Source organism: Thermobia domestica, chromosome 8 (genome assembly GCF_964235325.1).
Source record: "Thermobia domestica chromosome 8, izTheDome1.hap1.1, whole genome shotgun sequence".
Taxonomy (NCBI): domain Eukaryota; kingdom Metazoa; phylum Arthropoda; class Insecta; order Zygentoma; family Lepismatidae; genus Thermobia; species Thermobia domestica.
Genome location: NC_137461.1, coordinates 147,541,422 through 147,557,908, shown reverse-complemented (window position 1 = coordinate 147,557,908; position 16,487 = coordinate 147,541,422). Strand labels below are relative to the sequence as shown.

Here is a 16,487-nt window from a genome sequence, read left to right as displayed (position 1 = left end):
TAATAGCGTTTGATTGTATGAGAAAGTCTTTTGCTGAAAGTGAAATATGAGTTACTATTAGGGGTTTATTCCAGGCATGATATACTCTCTGATGATTGAACCTGGAACACACACATGGAAAGCATTAGCGCTAGCAAATTAGCTCTTAAGAAGTACACCATACTATAATTCTAAGTCAAGAATGAAAGCCAAAAATAAGAAGCGGAAACGACAGACTGTACGATAATAATACTTTCATTATTTTAATTTCACACTATTTATTTCGAGACTTTCGAGACGAGACCGAGATTTGGCCCTGGAGACCGAGACCGAGATCGAGACAAACATTTGTTGACCGAGACGAGACCGAGACGGCGATTTTTGACTCGAGACGAGACCGAGACAGCTATTTTTCAACCGAGACGAGACCGATACTGTACAAATTCTCGTCTCGTCTCGTCTCGATACCTTTCCTAAGTCCATGATGTGAGGAAGAATTATACCTCTAGCACGAATTTTCAATTTATAAATTAACTGAAATCATGTGACAACGAAATGACATGGAATTCATAGATTTGATAAACAACGTGCAATTGAAAGACAATACTACAGCTCGGATAAAATTTATATGAATGAAGTTGTGTTCTTCTGACAGGCGTTTCCAGAGATTATGCTGCTGTCAGAATATTTACCAATGTGAGACAGGAACATGAGTATAATTTCAAGTTGCTTTTACAATATACAAATCGTATTTACACATTCATCGTTATTGACGCATCAAGGGAAGCTGGTACTTATTTTAAAATGATACCAGCAAATTTCATCTCAACTGATCCCTATAAATGTGGGGGACGTTTAACTGAACTACAACTGTCAGTTGGATCACGGGTCATGCTTAGAAGGGAATATTTAGTATCTGAAGACAACATGGATATTGTAAGGGGCTTTGTATGGACTGCATTCAGACGTAATCAAGTAAAGGTGAATGAGAGGTCTGATTCAATGTTAACTCAATTTGATGGTCCTTAAATCGGTTTCAAATCGAAGGATAAAAATGGTTATGTAGCAATATCTCCAATTACAGTAATATTTCAAGCCAATCATAGTTACATTATATTGCACGGCAAAACTATGGAAAATGCTGTAGTAAATTTAGGCAAAGCGGTTTCGCAAAGCGTCATGCTTTTATTCCTCTCAGAAGAGTGAAGAGTCTTGATTTCTCATCGTCGATGAGTTAAAGTTCACTAAACTTTTAGAACAGTCACACGATTCTCCAGCTCATCAGGAAATGTTATATTTACATAGTAATTTAGTAACTACCATTAATCGACTAAAAATACATTTATATTTTTGCCATGCTTTTTAGATAAGTGACACCAAGAAAATATTACTAAAGCTCATAGATATATAATATATTCTTCTTACACAGAAAAATCCGTTCTCCGTACAGCAGTATATTGTACAAATATGAAATCAGTAATGAGTATACCTTAACCGTATGCTTCATAGGCATTGCCCTTAGATGTTACATCATGCCGTTGCAGGATGTCTTGATATCTAAAAGTCTTCAAAGTCTTTCTTATATTAATGTTACCTTCGTCAGCTATATGTTATATAAGTCCACTTGTATGTGAAATCCTGGCCACCTATATTGTTTCATACGAAAAGTACGTACAGATGGAACACTTATAAAGAAAGTATTATAAAACATACTTTACCAGTTATACATTTTCCAAAAACTATAGGATTTACAAATGTAACATACGATTTTACGTACTCCACATATTTTTTTTCAATCAGTGTAACATTTTCTAATCACTGGGAGTTAAGTTTCATAGTTTAAAGTTTAGTGATATTCATAGAAGCTGAGCATATAGTAGACCTAACGCTATTTATAGTTATACTGAATTGTTATCGTGAATATTTCTAACAATATTATCTATCATTTATTATTATTTAACCAAATAATAATTATTAAGTACATACATTCCGTAAGAGCACAAACACAAACTAATTAATAACTTACTTACCTAGATAGCTAATTAATTATTAACTACCTTATAAGTCTAGTGGTTGCAAGTGGGGCTGCCAAACATGAGTTTCTATGTTCGAGTCCAAAGTCAGACAAAGTGTTATTGAGTTCTACGTAAGGAAATTTTCAGTATCAGCTTGGAATTTGGATTTGTGCCCTATGAATGGTAACAACCTTGATCACTATTACGTGAGACCAAAAATATAACGTAACACAACTGACGAATTTTGTTTCTACAAAGATATACCCTTGTCTAACCTTTCATGGAATACAAATGTGATGTTATGTCATGGTACGCAATTATAGTATAAAAAAGTATAAGTCTTATTATCCATCCATTACTTATCAAACCACTAACAAGGGATGTATGTGAATTGGTATGAGGGCATCTGTATGTGTTATATAGAGAGGCGTCATTTAAGGGGGCAGGCATTTAATTGCCCCTCCCCCAAGAGTTTGAGGAATACATATACTTTAATCCATTGTCTATTAATATACTTGTACAAAACGTGAAAGACTTATGTCGGTGGTGCTCTTGCCCCTTCAAGCAAAGTCTCAAATGACGCTCCTGGTTATATATCGTTGGAAACGTCAGGCCAATTGCACCTCACATTTGAAATATCTCGCTTGAATGGGGCCTGTAGGTTCCGTGGTTACCATTTGAAAATCCGAATAGGCCACGCTCCGAAACACCAGAATACGTGGACGAAATAGGAAGCTATGATGTAATTGTTTTGATACGTGGTGTATATATAGGTTTAAAAGTAGCTGAATAGGAATCTGAAATCAAATGTTTATTAATCAAAATAGCGGATCCAACATGACGGACACAAATTACAAAAACAACCTACGGATCTGAAATTTTGCATATAGAGTTATTCGATGTCACTATGTATAAATCGGATACCAAAAGTGTAAAATTCAAAATGGCTGATCCAAGATGTTGCACAAAATGCAAAACACTGCTATTTAACTGAAAAATTTCCATGGCAGGGAAGAATGCACATTTTGTAGTGAAAATATGCATTATGCTTCGACACTTGTCTATCTGGTATCACATTATGCCGTTTATATTTATATTCCCTAAGTATGCACTGCTGTACATAACATGCGTGTAAGGGGATGAGGGAAAGAGTGTAGAATGACTAATGATAATAGTAGAGATAAACGAAACGGGTGTAACACAGGTTTTTATGACAAAATACATAGGCACATGCAATGCTGATTCTATGGACTCGTTGAAAGAAAAATTATACCCTTGCCTTGAAATGGAACATATGGTACGTCAAAACCCGCTTTGTACCAGGCTTATCTAAAGAGTTGTCGATACAGTGTTGACCAAAATTGGTTCAAAATGAGGCTACAATATAACACATGCCGATCCCCGCGTCTCTCTTCGGGGACGGGGGAGGAGGTTGGTATTAAAATAATTATTGCAAACTCTTAGTATCACACAACTTTCGTGTGCGCTACAAGAACTTCCCTGCAATTCTTGTTTCAATTTTGGCGTGATTGTATAGCAAAACACGCTCTCTGTTTATTGTAAAACATTACCTGTCCCTACTTGCCCCGTTATGTACTATATGCATTTTCTACTACATGTGTAATAATCACATATGTTCATTCTGTACAAATTTTTGCATTTTTGTTCGCCATATGGTATCCGTCATATTGCATTTTTCACTTTTAATATTGGATTTGTACTCCGCAACCACCAAAAAACCTCTACCTACCAGCTTTCAGTTCCACAGCCGCCTTTTACATTTTGTCCGAAATTTTGGATCCCGCTTTTTTGAATTTTACACTTTCTTTATCCGATTCGTACATAGTGACTCGAATATATTCATGTACCCAGTTTCAGATCCATAGCTTGATTTTTGTAATTTGTGTCCGCCATATTAGATCCGCCATCTTGATTTGTAAACATTCGATATCAGATTCATATTCAGCTACCTTTCAAACCTACATATATTACGTCTCAAAACAATTACATCATAGCTTTCTATTACGTAAACATTTTCTGTTGTTTCGGAGCGTGCCCTATTCATATGTTCAAATGGTCAGCACGCCCCCTGCAGGCTCCATTCAAGCGGGATATTTCGCATGTTACTTGTACTCGAAGTGACCTTTCCAATGATATATAACGCATGTAGATCCCCGCTTACCATTTCACCTACTTCCCTTGTAAGTACCTACCTTCTGTTCGCTAAGGGCATAGAAAAATTACCTTACTTTTAACAGTAAATGCTTAACATATATTAAACCATTGAACTAAATTTAATTAAACTTGTACTATTTCCAAGTTGAAAGATACAAAAACCACTACAGAAAGAAGTATCACATCCGGATTGTAGTTTCTGAGAGTGGGCAAAAATGTATACACACATACATAAATACATATATACACACATACATTCACGAAATTTGGTGCATTTCTTTAGATGCCCACATACACTGACATATATGCATATTACCCATTTCCCATAATATTACAATATACTCGTCAACTTAACTTTTTTAAGTCAGTTAAAAAGTATGTATGAAAATACTGCAACACTTATCAAGTAAAGGTCACGTTTGAGTGAATAGAGTTGCTGCCCGAGACATATACGATAGAGTGGTACTAAGTGTGCAAAGTTTTAGGTGAAAAGCTCAAAGGGTTTACGAGATACAGCCACTAGAACATTACATGTAGGTACATGTTATTGTCGTAATACTAGCCCAAAGCATAAGAGAGAAATCTAATACCTATTGTTTCCTCTAAACTAGTTTATGTTCGTGTTTCAGCATATTTAAGTGATGAAACACAAGAGAAAGTTGTTTGTTTAGTAAATCGTAAGAAGTTTAGTTATTGCATAGAAAAGTCACCAATTATTACAATTGATATGCAGTTCAGAAAAGAATGCATACCTCACACAAATACTCATCTCACATTGAGCACACCAGACAAACCCAATCAATTTTCACTTGAAACATTTGTCATTCACAGTTCCGTCAAAGCTGTAATCGTAAGGAATGATTCAACTTTCAGGCTCCTCATTCAAGTATCGAACTATGTTGCGAAAACGAGGAGCACTGAACTGGTAAGCTGTGAACGACTGAAGTATGAATCTGTCTCGATGCTAAATATTCACGTCACTTACTGTTATTGCTGTATCAGTGATGAAACGAACAAAGGCTTTGTATTGACGGAAGAAGTGAACATCCAGAGGAAGAATCATGCCATTACATCCATCAGGTATCAGCGGTTAAATCAATGCAAAACCTCCTATCACACACTATGACGAAAGACAGTCGTCTTTGTTTGCAAACTATGAATTAAGAAACAGAAGAACTTTCTTCCTATTACCTGGAATGCTTTTCAACATGACGTCCGAATAGAAAGTCTTAAGATCCTGATTGTTCATGTTCGCTGTTTTACCAGTAAATGAGATTTAAGCTTATATTAGCCGGATCGGCTGGTTTTACTGCAGAGAGACTACCGTTTGGTTCAACCACCAGAACATATATGGGATGCAAAATTTATCCGTCCATGAACACAGTAGGGTTTCTCATATAGGAATGAGATGTGGCACTCACATATTCCACTGTTGTTCTGATCTTCACTAATCTTTTTTCCCCTGAACATCCGGTACAAATACAATTCCTTCTCGAAGCGACTTTGATCCCCATTGAAGACATTGGCAGCTGGAATATCATCAGTGATCATAAGATCACATTCAGAAATATACTACAACATGTATTTCCATGTAACGTTCTAGTGGCTGTATCTCCTAAACCCTTTGAGCTTTGCACCTAAAACTTCCTGACATATTGAGCACACTTAGCACTACTCTATCACATATGTCTCGGGCAGCAACTCGATTCACCCAAACGTGACCTTTACTTGTAAGGGAGTTCTTGACATACTGCAAGGAAATTTAATGGTGCTGCTGTGCGATATGGTAGTCATCTATCCTTTCTAAAATGCATAATAAGCTTTAGTTAAATTTCTCATGCCTAAATATTAGATTGGTAATGAAAAATACGTACAGTGATTTCTGTGAAACTTGCAACATCAAACAAGTTTCTCGTAATTATAATACAACTTATACCACAGATTTGCTGCATATGTGAAGTGACTATACAGGACAAGGAATCAAGAGCACTCGTCACCATTCGAGTCATGTTTGCACGTCACGGGACGGATATGGTGTCAAGATTATATGATATAGATGTGATCCTGATCTCTAATACTTCTTGCTGTTCGATCACCTGTGAACTTAGGTTACCCTCAATGTGTAGACTATGAGAGCACATATAACTGCAAATGGTCTTACACATTTTTACATATGTGAACCTTTATAAGATTCGACAATACAACTGGGAGCTAGCAGTAATCATGGAAGTATCTAAATTTCACACGAACATCACTCTAGGACAGATTGAAGCATAGCTAATCCGAAAATATAACATTATGTTATTCGACATGTAAGCGAAGTTATTCATTCACTCATTGTATCTTGAGACATTTGTTGTCGTTGTTCAATAAAAGTTATACAAAGCATGATATAGCTAAAAGTTCAACAGACATCGTCGACGCAGGCAAGTTTAGGAAGCTTAGTAAACTAAGGTCAGTCGCTGATTGTAAGCAGTGAATCTTGTCTAAGCAGTAGAGCACTACACGAAGTAAACTATAAACAATGAAGTCAAACTTCATACCTCATATGTAAGCGAGAACAGAATAGCGTAGAGAATGTATTTCGCACGGAGTATTGTGCTTTTGTGTGTCTCTGCCCGAGAAGACTAGGGAGGAGCGCGTGTTAAAACAGTAGATGACCTGTTTGTTGAAGCTACAAAATGCAACCTGTTGTTTGAAATAAAACAGTTGATAGTTGGATAATCTGAAAGCATCGTGAGGGTTGTATGTGGTCACATTGGGGTGAACTCACCTTGCTACACTCTTTGACCTTTGACTAACTTGCTCTACGGTAGGGTTTCTTAACCTGTGGGTCCCAACCTCTAGGGGTGTCGCGAGACGGTTTCATGGGGTCGTGATGATAAGAGGAAGAGATAAATATAATTACAATCTAATACCGGAAAATATTATTTTGAATTTTATTCTGATAAGTATACTTTTATTTTTATACATACTGTTCAGAACAACAAAAACTAGATCTACTAAATATTTTTAACAGACTTGTTTAAAAATAATTTAAATGAGAAAGGTATGAAATGAATCTAATGAGAACTGCATATTGAAATATCAGAAAAATACAAATGTGACAAAAGCTGCCATGAAATACCTGAGCATGCTGTAATTTCATTAGTGCGGCAATATCCGGTTCAATCTTCGTGACGCACATTATCAAGTTATTTAAAATACTGAATAACTTTTTTAACAACTGTCCAAGTCTTTTCTTAACCAAAATTAGAAATTATTTTATATTTTTGTCATATGACTCAAACTTAAGGGAGTTATGAAGTTCTAAAATTTTCAAACGGACTCCGTTTTGAAACAGTGTGACGTATCGGATTCGATATTTGTAATATGAATAAGCCGACCAAATTTTGTTTCAATCCATTCACTTTTAGGGAAGCTACTGCATCCACTATATACAAGAAATGGATTCTACTATTATACAAAGAGGTGTATATTGTGAGATCTCCGCAATAGTTATATTAAAAATCCCACACAAACTTATTACAAACCAGAAATTATAAGAGGATCGCTGGCAAGATATTATAAAATGAGACTAGTGACAGGAATTAAGTTGAGAACCATTGCTCTAGGTATACATTTCTTGCTTGAATGTGTTTAAGTACGGTTAGTTCAATAGTTTAGATTCTAAGGCAGGAATATTTGAAAGTAACTATGTAAAATTTTAATTTTTCTAGCCAATGACGTTACCTTGTAGGATGAGATTTAGATTTGAGTTTAGCGTATCTTTCGTTGGTGAAGCTATATGAGACGTGAAATGCAAACCACATGAACTCCCACTGGGGAACGAAACCTGGTCTTACGAGCCAAACGTGTGTACCTGTACATGTAGCCGCAAGGGTGTTCCTTTGCCGAACGGTCTTGGTAATGAATGTGTTACAAAAATATTTTCACACTTAAATATCAAGCCTTGATTCAAATATTTGATAATTATTTAGGTATATTCAGGTATTCACAGTCCCTGTTACATATAGAATTAAGAAGAAGCGGAAGATGCCATTATTAATTTATATTCATGGGATGAATCCAGCTCACAAAGTCTGGTTTCCTCTATCTCTATTGTTTAAATAGAACCCAATCTCATGTGGAACAATAATTGAGTTAATTTAATAAACGCGCTAAAGTCAAGTATTACAATCATACTTCCGCATCAGAAAGCACTGGTATCAAGTTACATAAGTAGGTCTACTACATTCATTTAAGAACTTTGTACTAGTGTTCAGAAGAAAAAAAATCACCTGTCTTCCAAAATATTTATACTATGATGAATATTTCGGCCAGTCTTATGTCACTGCTACCGCTAAAATAAGCAATTATAGTGTATGGTTGACTAAATACTTTATTCAAAATGTCAGTGTTAACTGTATAAACAACTATGTAGAAACTAAATGTATGTATCACTGTATCAATAATATAAATACAATGCTTTTCTTTGCAGTACGCCACCCACTGGGTTTTCTAAGTCTACATTTTTATTTTTAATAAAACGCACTTTGTGTTCCGACTAAATAGTTTATTTGATATTGATTATAAAGTACTTGTAAAGCGGAATGTCAACACATGATCATTGTACAAATTCCCTGAGAATATCTTTTCTAAGCATCAAATTATTGTTCTTTCCGTGGTTTCGTTCATCGTGTGAGTTTAGAAACGAGATACAAATCCTCTTTCTTAGTTGTATACTAACTTCTTTCAATGCGGTGATAATGAAATAAGTCTCTTTCACTGTATTTCGTCTGCCTCAGGTTGGCTTACTCCACACTACTGTCACTAGTGGTGGGCCTAAAGCTTTGACGTAACGCAGGGGATAACTCAGTACGATCCATCACAGCTATACAAATAACAAGTTTGTTATTTTTTGGTGGATTCATACTACGGTCCACTGGCCATCGTCTGTACGGTTTCTGTTCATTTGTTTCCGTATACATGTTACTGGCGTTACGTTATGATCTATATAATACGCAGCAAAATCATGTATCGCAGCACTCATTTTGCTTTACCTTGACGCAAGACGTAATAGAAAGAGAAAAAAAGAATGTAACTTCTTTATAAATAACGAAATTTGTGCTCCCTAGTGGGTATATGGTTAGCGTATACGTCTTCGGCGTGGGAAACCCAGGTTGGACTTCAGGTGGAAGCATGTGGCTTAGATCCCACGTTAAGCTACTGATCCACGTCTCAAGAAGCCTTGTTGCTTTCAGGAACGCTACATTCAATATCAATCCATTCCAGATAATGAACTTATAGAATAATATCAGAGCAGTTATGGATAATGGTGTGCAAGAAATATCCTCTCCATAAGGGAAAGTTTTACATTTAAATCGTACGCAAGTATATCTAAGAATAAGATTGAGTAGTAAATTTATAATGAGTTCCTTTTCCAACAGTAATGAATATGAACATTTTAAATAATAGATTTGATATTTTAAAATGTAACTAACTGAAGAAATATAATGTGAAGAAATATAATGTACATTCATATTATTTGCCTTTTTATTCTTTTCAGTAGAAATTGGTCGCATCCTACTTGTTAAAAGAGGCGAAATTCGTGCCCAGCTTTCTGAGCTTTTATTACTGTTTCTTATTGATTTTCGAATAGTTTTTAGGTGTATCAGTTACCTTTTCCACAGCTGACGGTATGGAAAAGTTATGACTTTAAGTATAATACTAAATTACTTTATAGTTATAACTTTAGTGCAGCACATTTATTAAAAGTTGTTTATTTGACATTGTATTCATTAATACAAGTGCTCGTGTACACAGATCCATTTTCACGAAAGATTCAAATGGTAGGGTACAGCGGGGTAATTCGAATAGGCGGGGAATTTGAATAATGTTAAGCATTTTACCAGCTGGAGTGGAAACACGGCTCGCCATGTTAGTGAACCTGTGGTGGATTTGTAGGTGATGATTTGCAGAAGTCGCTTTCAGAAATACAAATTATTCCTTCGGTTCTGAAGGCTTATACGATTTTTTGTTTGCTGCAAGGTAAGTACGAATGTGTGTATTTTTAGGTCGTTATAATTTTCAACGTTGTTTCCTTAAGCTTTCCTTATTATTAACTGGATAAAACCGCTGAATTATAATCGCATCAGTAGCATGTGGAGCATTGATATACTGTACGCTGGCGTCAACTAATCAGCTGTTTTCATACCACGTTCTGAATGGAATATTCGTCGACTGCGGGGCAATTTTTATAATTCAAAACGGGGCAATTTGAATAGCAGTGAAATTAGAACTATAGGCCTACTATTTTATATTTATTTGTCAAAAGCGAAACTTCTAGTGTTAACAAGGAAACTGCGAATTCTTATCTTGACTTACTGGGAAAATTAATGAATGAGTATGATCTCCATAAACCATCGTAACCGTATTTATAATATGGACAAAAGTAATCTTCCTCTAAATAACAGATCCCTAAAATTTTTGCAGAAAAGGGTAGAAAAGAGGTGTTAAGTTTAACATCTGTTGAGCGAGGGGAAAATGTAACGGTGATAGCATGCTGCAATGCCAGAAGGTCTCTATACCTAAATCCAGACTTTAAAACCCAAAATCTCACTCACAACTTTTGTCCTTAGAGTTTTACCAGTCATGACATCGAAATGCTTTACCTACCTCCACACACAACACCCGTGTTATAACCACTCTATCCCTCTGTTTTTAAGGCCCTTAAAGCCAATTACCACCAAGAGGCAACTATCTGGATTCACTAAAACCCGAGGTCAGTGATTAGTAAATGTCAGTTCTGCATTTTGTTCACTGAAGCCTAGAAGTGGACAGCTTCTGTTGGATTGGCAGTTAATGGGTTTTCATGTACTGGTATCTACCCGTTTAGTCTACAAGCTGTTGAAGAATTTCGATTCGCCCCTTCGGAAACGTATGGCCTTATTATACATTTTGAGGAGCAGTCTTCTCGGGAAGAAGATCTTAACGCGCCTTCTTCTTCCGGTTATGGCTCTCAAAACTTTGTCCCAAAGAATCCTATAGATGAACCCATACAACAAGTACTTCTCAGCCCAGAAAAAGTTTGTGTGAAGAAGAGACGTCGTGTCGCAGGAAAATCATGCCACTCAACTTCTGAAAATATTCGGGCAATGAGAATAAAACACCTCCGAGGAAAGACGCAAGCATCGGGTGCAACAAAATCCAAAGACACTAGAAGAAAGAAGAGTGCTAATACAGAACCTGCCAAGAAAAAAAAAACAAATGAATGCTCGAAAGAAACTGATATCCTCTACCCCTTCCAGTGACGAAAATGTAGGCCTAAGTCTAAAGATGGCTGCAGGCAATGAAAGTTAAACAAGAAATTGGTGTTTTTGCCTTCTTAATTACTATCCAGAACGTTCTGCTAGAAAGGGAGACTGGATTCGTTGCCAGCGTTGTAAGACATAATGTGGTTCTACGAAGTCTGTGTCGGTGCAGAAGGTCGAAAACAGTTTATCTGCTGTCGTTATCGATAAATACGAAGGATGGAAGATGAATTAACCAATTACGGTTCTTTGCCTTAGACAGTGTTCTGAACAATTTTTTTTAGTGTAGGCCTACATTCAAAAAGATAGCTATAGGCGACGCATATTTACAATTTATGTAGGCCTACTTCTTTGCATTCGAAACTAGCATATTTCAACTACCGTAGAAATTGCAATCTAACTATTAAATAGTTTATACATTATTTCTATAAGACTTGTTTATTTTGTTTGTTATTCATATTACCCCACTCGTTATTCAAATTGCCCCTCACATTTACGTTTTTCAAAATTTCGGCGGGGAAATTGAATATCCAAATTTCACAATGATGTATCTCAGATACTATCTTAAGAAAAATTGTTAAGTAATAGTAAGGTTCAAAGTTTTTGTTCACAATTTTATATTTGAATACCAATTACAGTTTCCGAGATATATGAGAAAATGTCTGAAACTATTCAAATTACCCCGCTATACCCTAAAATATAATAGATGTTAAGTAGTAGAAGACAGATCTCATACCTTAATAAATGATTTCAGGTTGTATTACTAGGAAGTAACTACCAGGAAGAGCTTCACAAGCTAGTCCCTCCCGATGTTTTACCTAATGAATTTGGAGGAACTGCAGGGCCACAGGGAAATATGAATGGTAAATTTGATTGTTCCTTTTTGTAGAATGTGTTATTACTCTCCTATTTTAACAAAAATAGAACATCTTTTCCTACTTTATAATGTAACCCTTTTTATTTGAAGTAAATGGTTTTAGTCATAAATTTACAAAATTATACATATATCAGTGACTAAATGACTGTCAGACAGATGTTCATAATGATGTTTTAAAAACCTCTTATTGATATGAGATGTTAAAGGATTCTCAATCTTATTTTTCTGTTTCAACGTTAACAAAGTTATGTTAACGTTAACGTTCTGTTTTAACAAAGTTATTTATAGCTTTGAGATAGTGCATCTGTCGTTTACAGGGTGGAAGGAAGGCCTACATTAGATGCAAGCAGTTTATTTTCCAGATAATTAGTTTCAGTCCTAAATAATTACATTTTATTATACTTAGCAGTGTCTAGAGTCGATAACAACAACATTCACGAAATACCTATCGTGTATTAACCTAATATTCTGTAACTAATCGAACTTAGTCAATATATATTAGGAATCCAAGTTTTAGTTACCCATTCTGACAATCTGGCCTCTGGTAAGCGTTTCGATGTATTTTGTGAGTGCAGCAGAGTACTGTTATGATAATGTAATAGAAAGCTACTGTGTAGAAATCAAAAGTATTAGTGTACGTTTGTCAATGCATATTGTAATCTGTAACTAGTAAATCCTTGAAAGTTCAGATCTATGTTTGCATTTAATAAATTCAAAATTGCGAAAGTAAAGTTTCGGAGGTTTTACAACAGATTTAATTATCGTCTCCGTAATGCAAAGTACACAATGAATAAAGAGAGATTGCAAATGTGCGTATTTTGAGTTCGATTATAGTACTTGAATATCCCACTATCATTGGAATTCTGAAGAATTGTTCCAAATGTCTTCCGGACAAGCTATACGTGATGATCTAATTTATGAACGGTTCAATATCATGCAACTAAGGACTATTTCCTTTTAATTATAAAAAGAAGGTAATTGAGGCAGGATACAAACAGACACTTAACTAATAACTTAAGTATAGAAACACTCTAAAATTTCGTTCAGTGAATTGTTTGGTGTACTATGCAATAACACCATATTAGCAGTATTGATAACAAAACATAAATCTATATTTTCGAACATGGGCTACATCAGGTTATTACATACTTCAAATCTACATGTGTAAACGAAAACATAATATACCACTCTTAATATCAATGTAAGAAACTAATGAACCTATAGTGTCACAAACATCGGAATCTTACTTTGAGATTTGCACAACCCAAAGTGCCCGAAGCTGTCACTTCTTTTTAACATAGTGACTGAAATCGGTAACAAAGATTATTTGTATTATAAACAGTTGAAATGTGAAATAATGCAGTCAGAATATAATTGCATATATTAAATCTTTGTAATATAGTATTTTAAAAATATATTACTAGCCGAAATGTTAGTTCTTTGCATGGGGATAATAGGTCTATTGAAAGTATTTACTCACTACTCTTTCAAGATACCCATTTCAATGAACGTATAATGATGAAATCCAGCAAGGAAGTATGTTTTTTCATGCATGTTTATAATCAAAGTGAAATGATAAATATTCAGCTTCAAGTAGGCACAATGTTCCAAAACTTGTTCCAAATTTGTTACCCTTTATCCTATGATTCGATTACATGCAACAAATAATTTTGATTTCAACCTGGAAAGAATATATAGAAAATATCCCCATTCATCACTTGAAAAAGAGAAATTTCAAAGCGATTTAGCATTTGTTCACTCATTTTAAATGAGGAGATAACATACCGAACTGCATACACCTAGCTTTAAGAGCTTGTAATATACTCTACTTTCCCAATAAACATTAAGCCTGTCGTATCCTTATTAGGACACGTAGTCTTGTCGAAGTGTATGGTTAAAGATTAGCTTGAGGTTGGTATTGTATTAGAAAATTTATTTCGAACTGTTCAGTAGTTCTAGTTCGATACAATCTCTAACATCAAACAATATATTTTTCAGTGTGAAGGGAAAATATAAAATATGATCGTTTACTCTTGATTTTAAAATACACTGGGATGCGTATTCATTTATTTGTAATGATGAGTTTATGTACCGAATTTCAACTTCCTAACATGACAATCTCGTGAGTTACTTAATTTTTCAGATAAATTATACTTCATGTTTCCTCCTTAAGATGCATACTGTAATCAAATTGATGTAATAAGAAAGCAGATTGAGGTAGTTGATAACTATTTTCCAAAACTCATATCTAATTATTCCGATTTTTTCAATCATTCACTAAATCAGCTTTTATTTTATATGTATATTACACTGGCTAAAATTATCGTTCCTCGCACAGACAAAATAGGTTATGGAAAATATTTGAACCCTCTTCCCCCCTTTGGATACGCGTTTTAAAACAATGATAATGCTAAAAGCCCATATATATATATATATATATATATATATATATATATATATATATATATATATATATATATATATATATATATATATATATATATATATATATATATATATAGCGGCACAAATCTGTCTTTAACATTGAGGGGAACGAGCAAGACCGTTCCCATAATCTTTTTTTAAGCGATGTTCAAAATATTTATGAAGTTGAAAAACAATGCTATAAAGGATCAGGGGAGAGTTGTCTTCAGCATTGGGAGGCGAACAGATTTGAAGAATCCAGGGGGAAAAGGGATCTCCATTTTTACTAATTTTTCAGGAAGCGATTTTTTAAAGTTCAAAACGTTTTATTTCCAAAACTAATCGTGCTAAATTTGGTTTACAAGTTTGTTATTATGTTGGGAACTAGCTTACAAAATCTTATGCTTAACGTATATTATTATAAGTAAAAGAATACCAAAAAACGACATGAGGTTGGTTTGTACTGGGGAAAAGACAAAATAATGGGAAAAAGAGGTGATTGTTTTTTTTCTAAATAATAAACAATATTATTAAAAAGAGATTGCTTTTTTCCTTTGTCATGTTTTTCTTCTTTATTCCGCTAATTATTTTTTTGGTAGTTCCATAATACCTTCAAAGCTTCTGGGCTTCATAAGACCTTCAAGGATTCCAGATCCTGCCATTTTTCTTCCGAGATAGGCAACTTTCCTTTAAAAAAAAAGGAAAGTATCTTGTAAATCACACCAATAATTATCGTGTTGATCGTAGCATCCTATTCATATTGTTGTCAATCGATTAAACCTAGTATTTTATTACACAACGAAAATTTTGGAAATGTACTTTTAATCATTGAATCAATATCAAGTATGAGAGAATGGGGTAAGGAGAACGAGTGGGGTACAAAGGTTCATTGACCTTGTTGACCTGATAGTCAACGTCGTATAAACGACTACCGGTATCTGACATTGCTTACGGAAAGATACAGTTGCCTAAGCAAGATTTGACGACATAGAATGATAAAACTCAGATTCTGGGACAAAAGTGATATATTTTTAACTTATTTAGTATATAATAATTCATTGAATAGGCTATGCCTGTGTTGCACGCATGTCCATGACAGAACAAGATGACATGAAAATCAAAATTTTGTCCAAAAGTGGACACCCTATATTTATACTCTAAGTGATGACAATACCCCCTTTTCCATTTTACAAAGAGTCTCTCAAAAGACTATAGCAGGATAACCGTAAATTTTCTCCCCTTTTGATATATTGAATGAAACTACTCAGCGTGCTTTACAAGATGGTATGAAAATCTACATTTTTCTCAAAAGTGGACACTCCTCCTTTTCCCCTGGACTCTTCATTTGATGTTTATTCCGGTGTACATCAATTTCATCTCACTTTCCTTTGTGGCAATCGGACACAAATCATGACATTTCTCCCCGAAAAACACATTTCAAATTGGATTATTGGGAGGGACTGTCCCCCAGGATATGTCTCCTCTTCCCCCGGGATTTGCGCCTATATATATATTTTATTTTTCAGAAATTTACCTCTTCTTACTCTCTTAAAAGCGGAAATTTCGAAACTTCCAGAACACCTTTACCCTTATCATTTTATTCTACTAAACTTGGGCTTAAATGTTATTGGCTCTGTCACCAAACAGCCTAGTGGCTCAAGAAAATATTGATTCAACAGCTTCTTGCGACGCTAGAAACTTTTATTTCAATCCTATGCCCATTGC

General features: G+C 34.8%; 1 protein-coding gene across 1 annotated transcript in view; it reads left to right on the top strand.

Moving 5' to 3' along the window:
* LOC145693269 (retinol-binding protein pinta-like) overlaps positions 1-16,487 on the top strand; it is a 41,115-nt gene that overhangs the window by 23,638 nt on the left and 990 nt on the right. Inside the window, exon 5 of the mRNA XM_081769111.1 lies at positions 12,216-12,324. Within this exon, the coding sequence (XP_081625237.1) occupies positions 12,216-12,324 (109 nt within the window). The remainder of the gene's footprint in view (positions 1-12,215; positions 12,325-16,487) is intronic.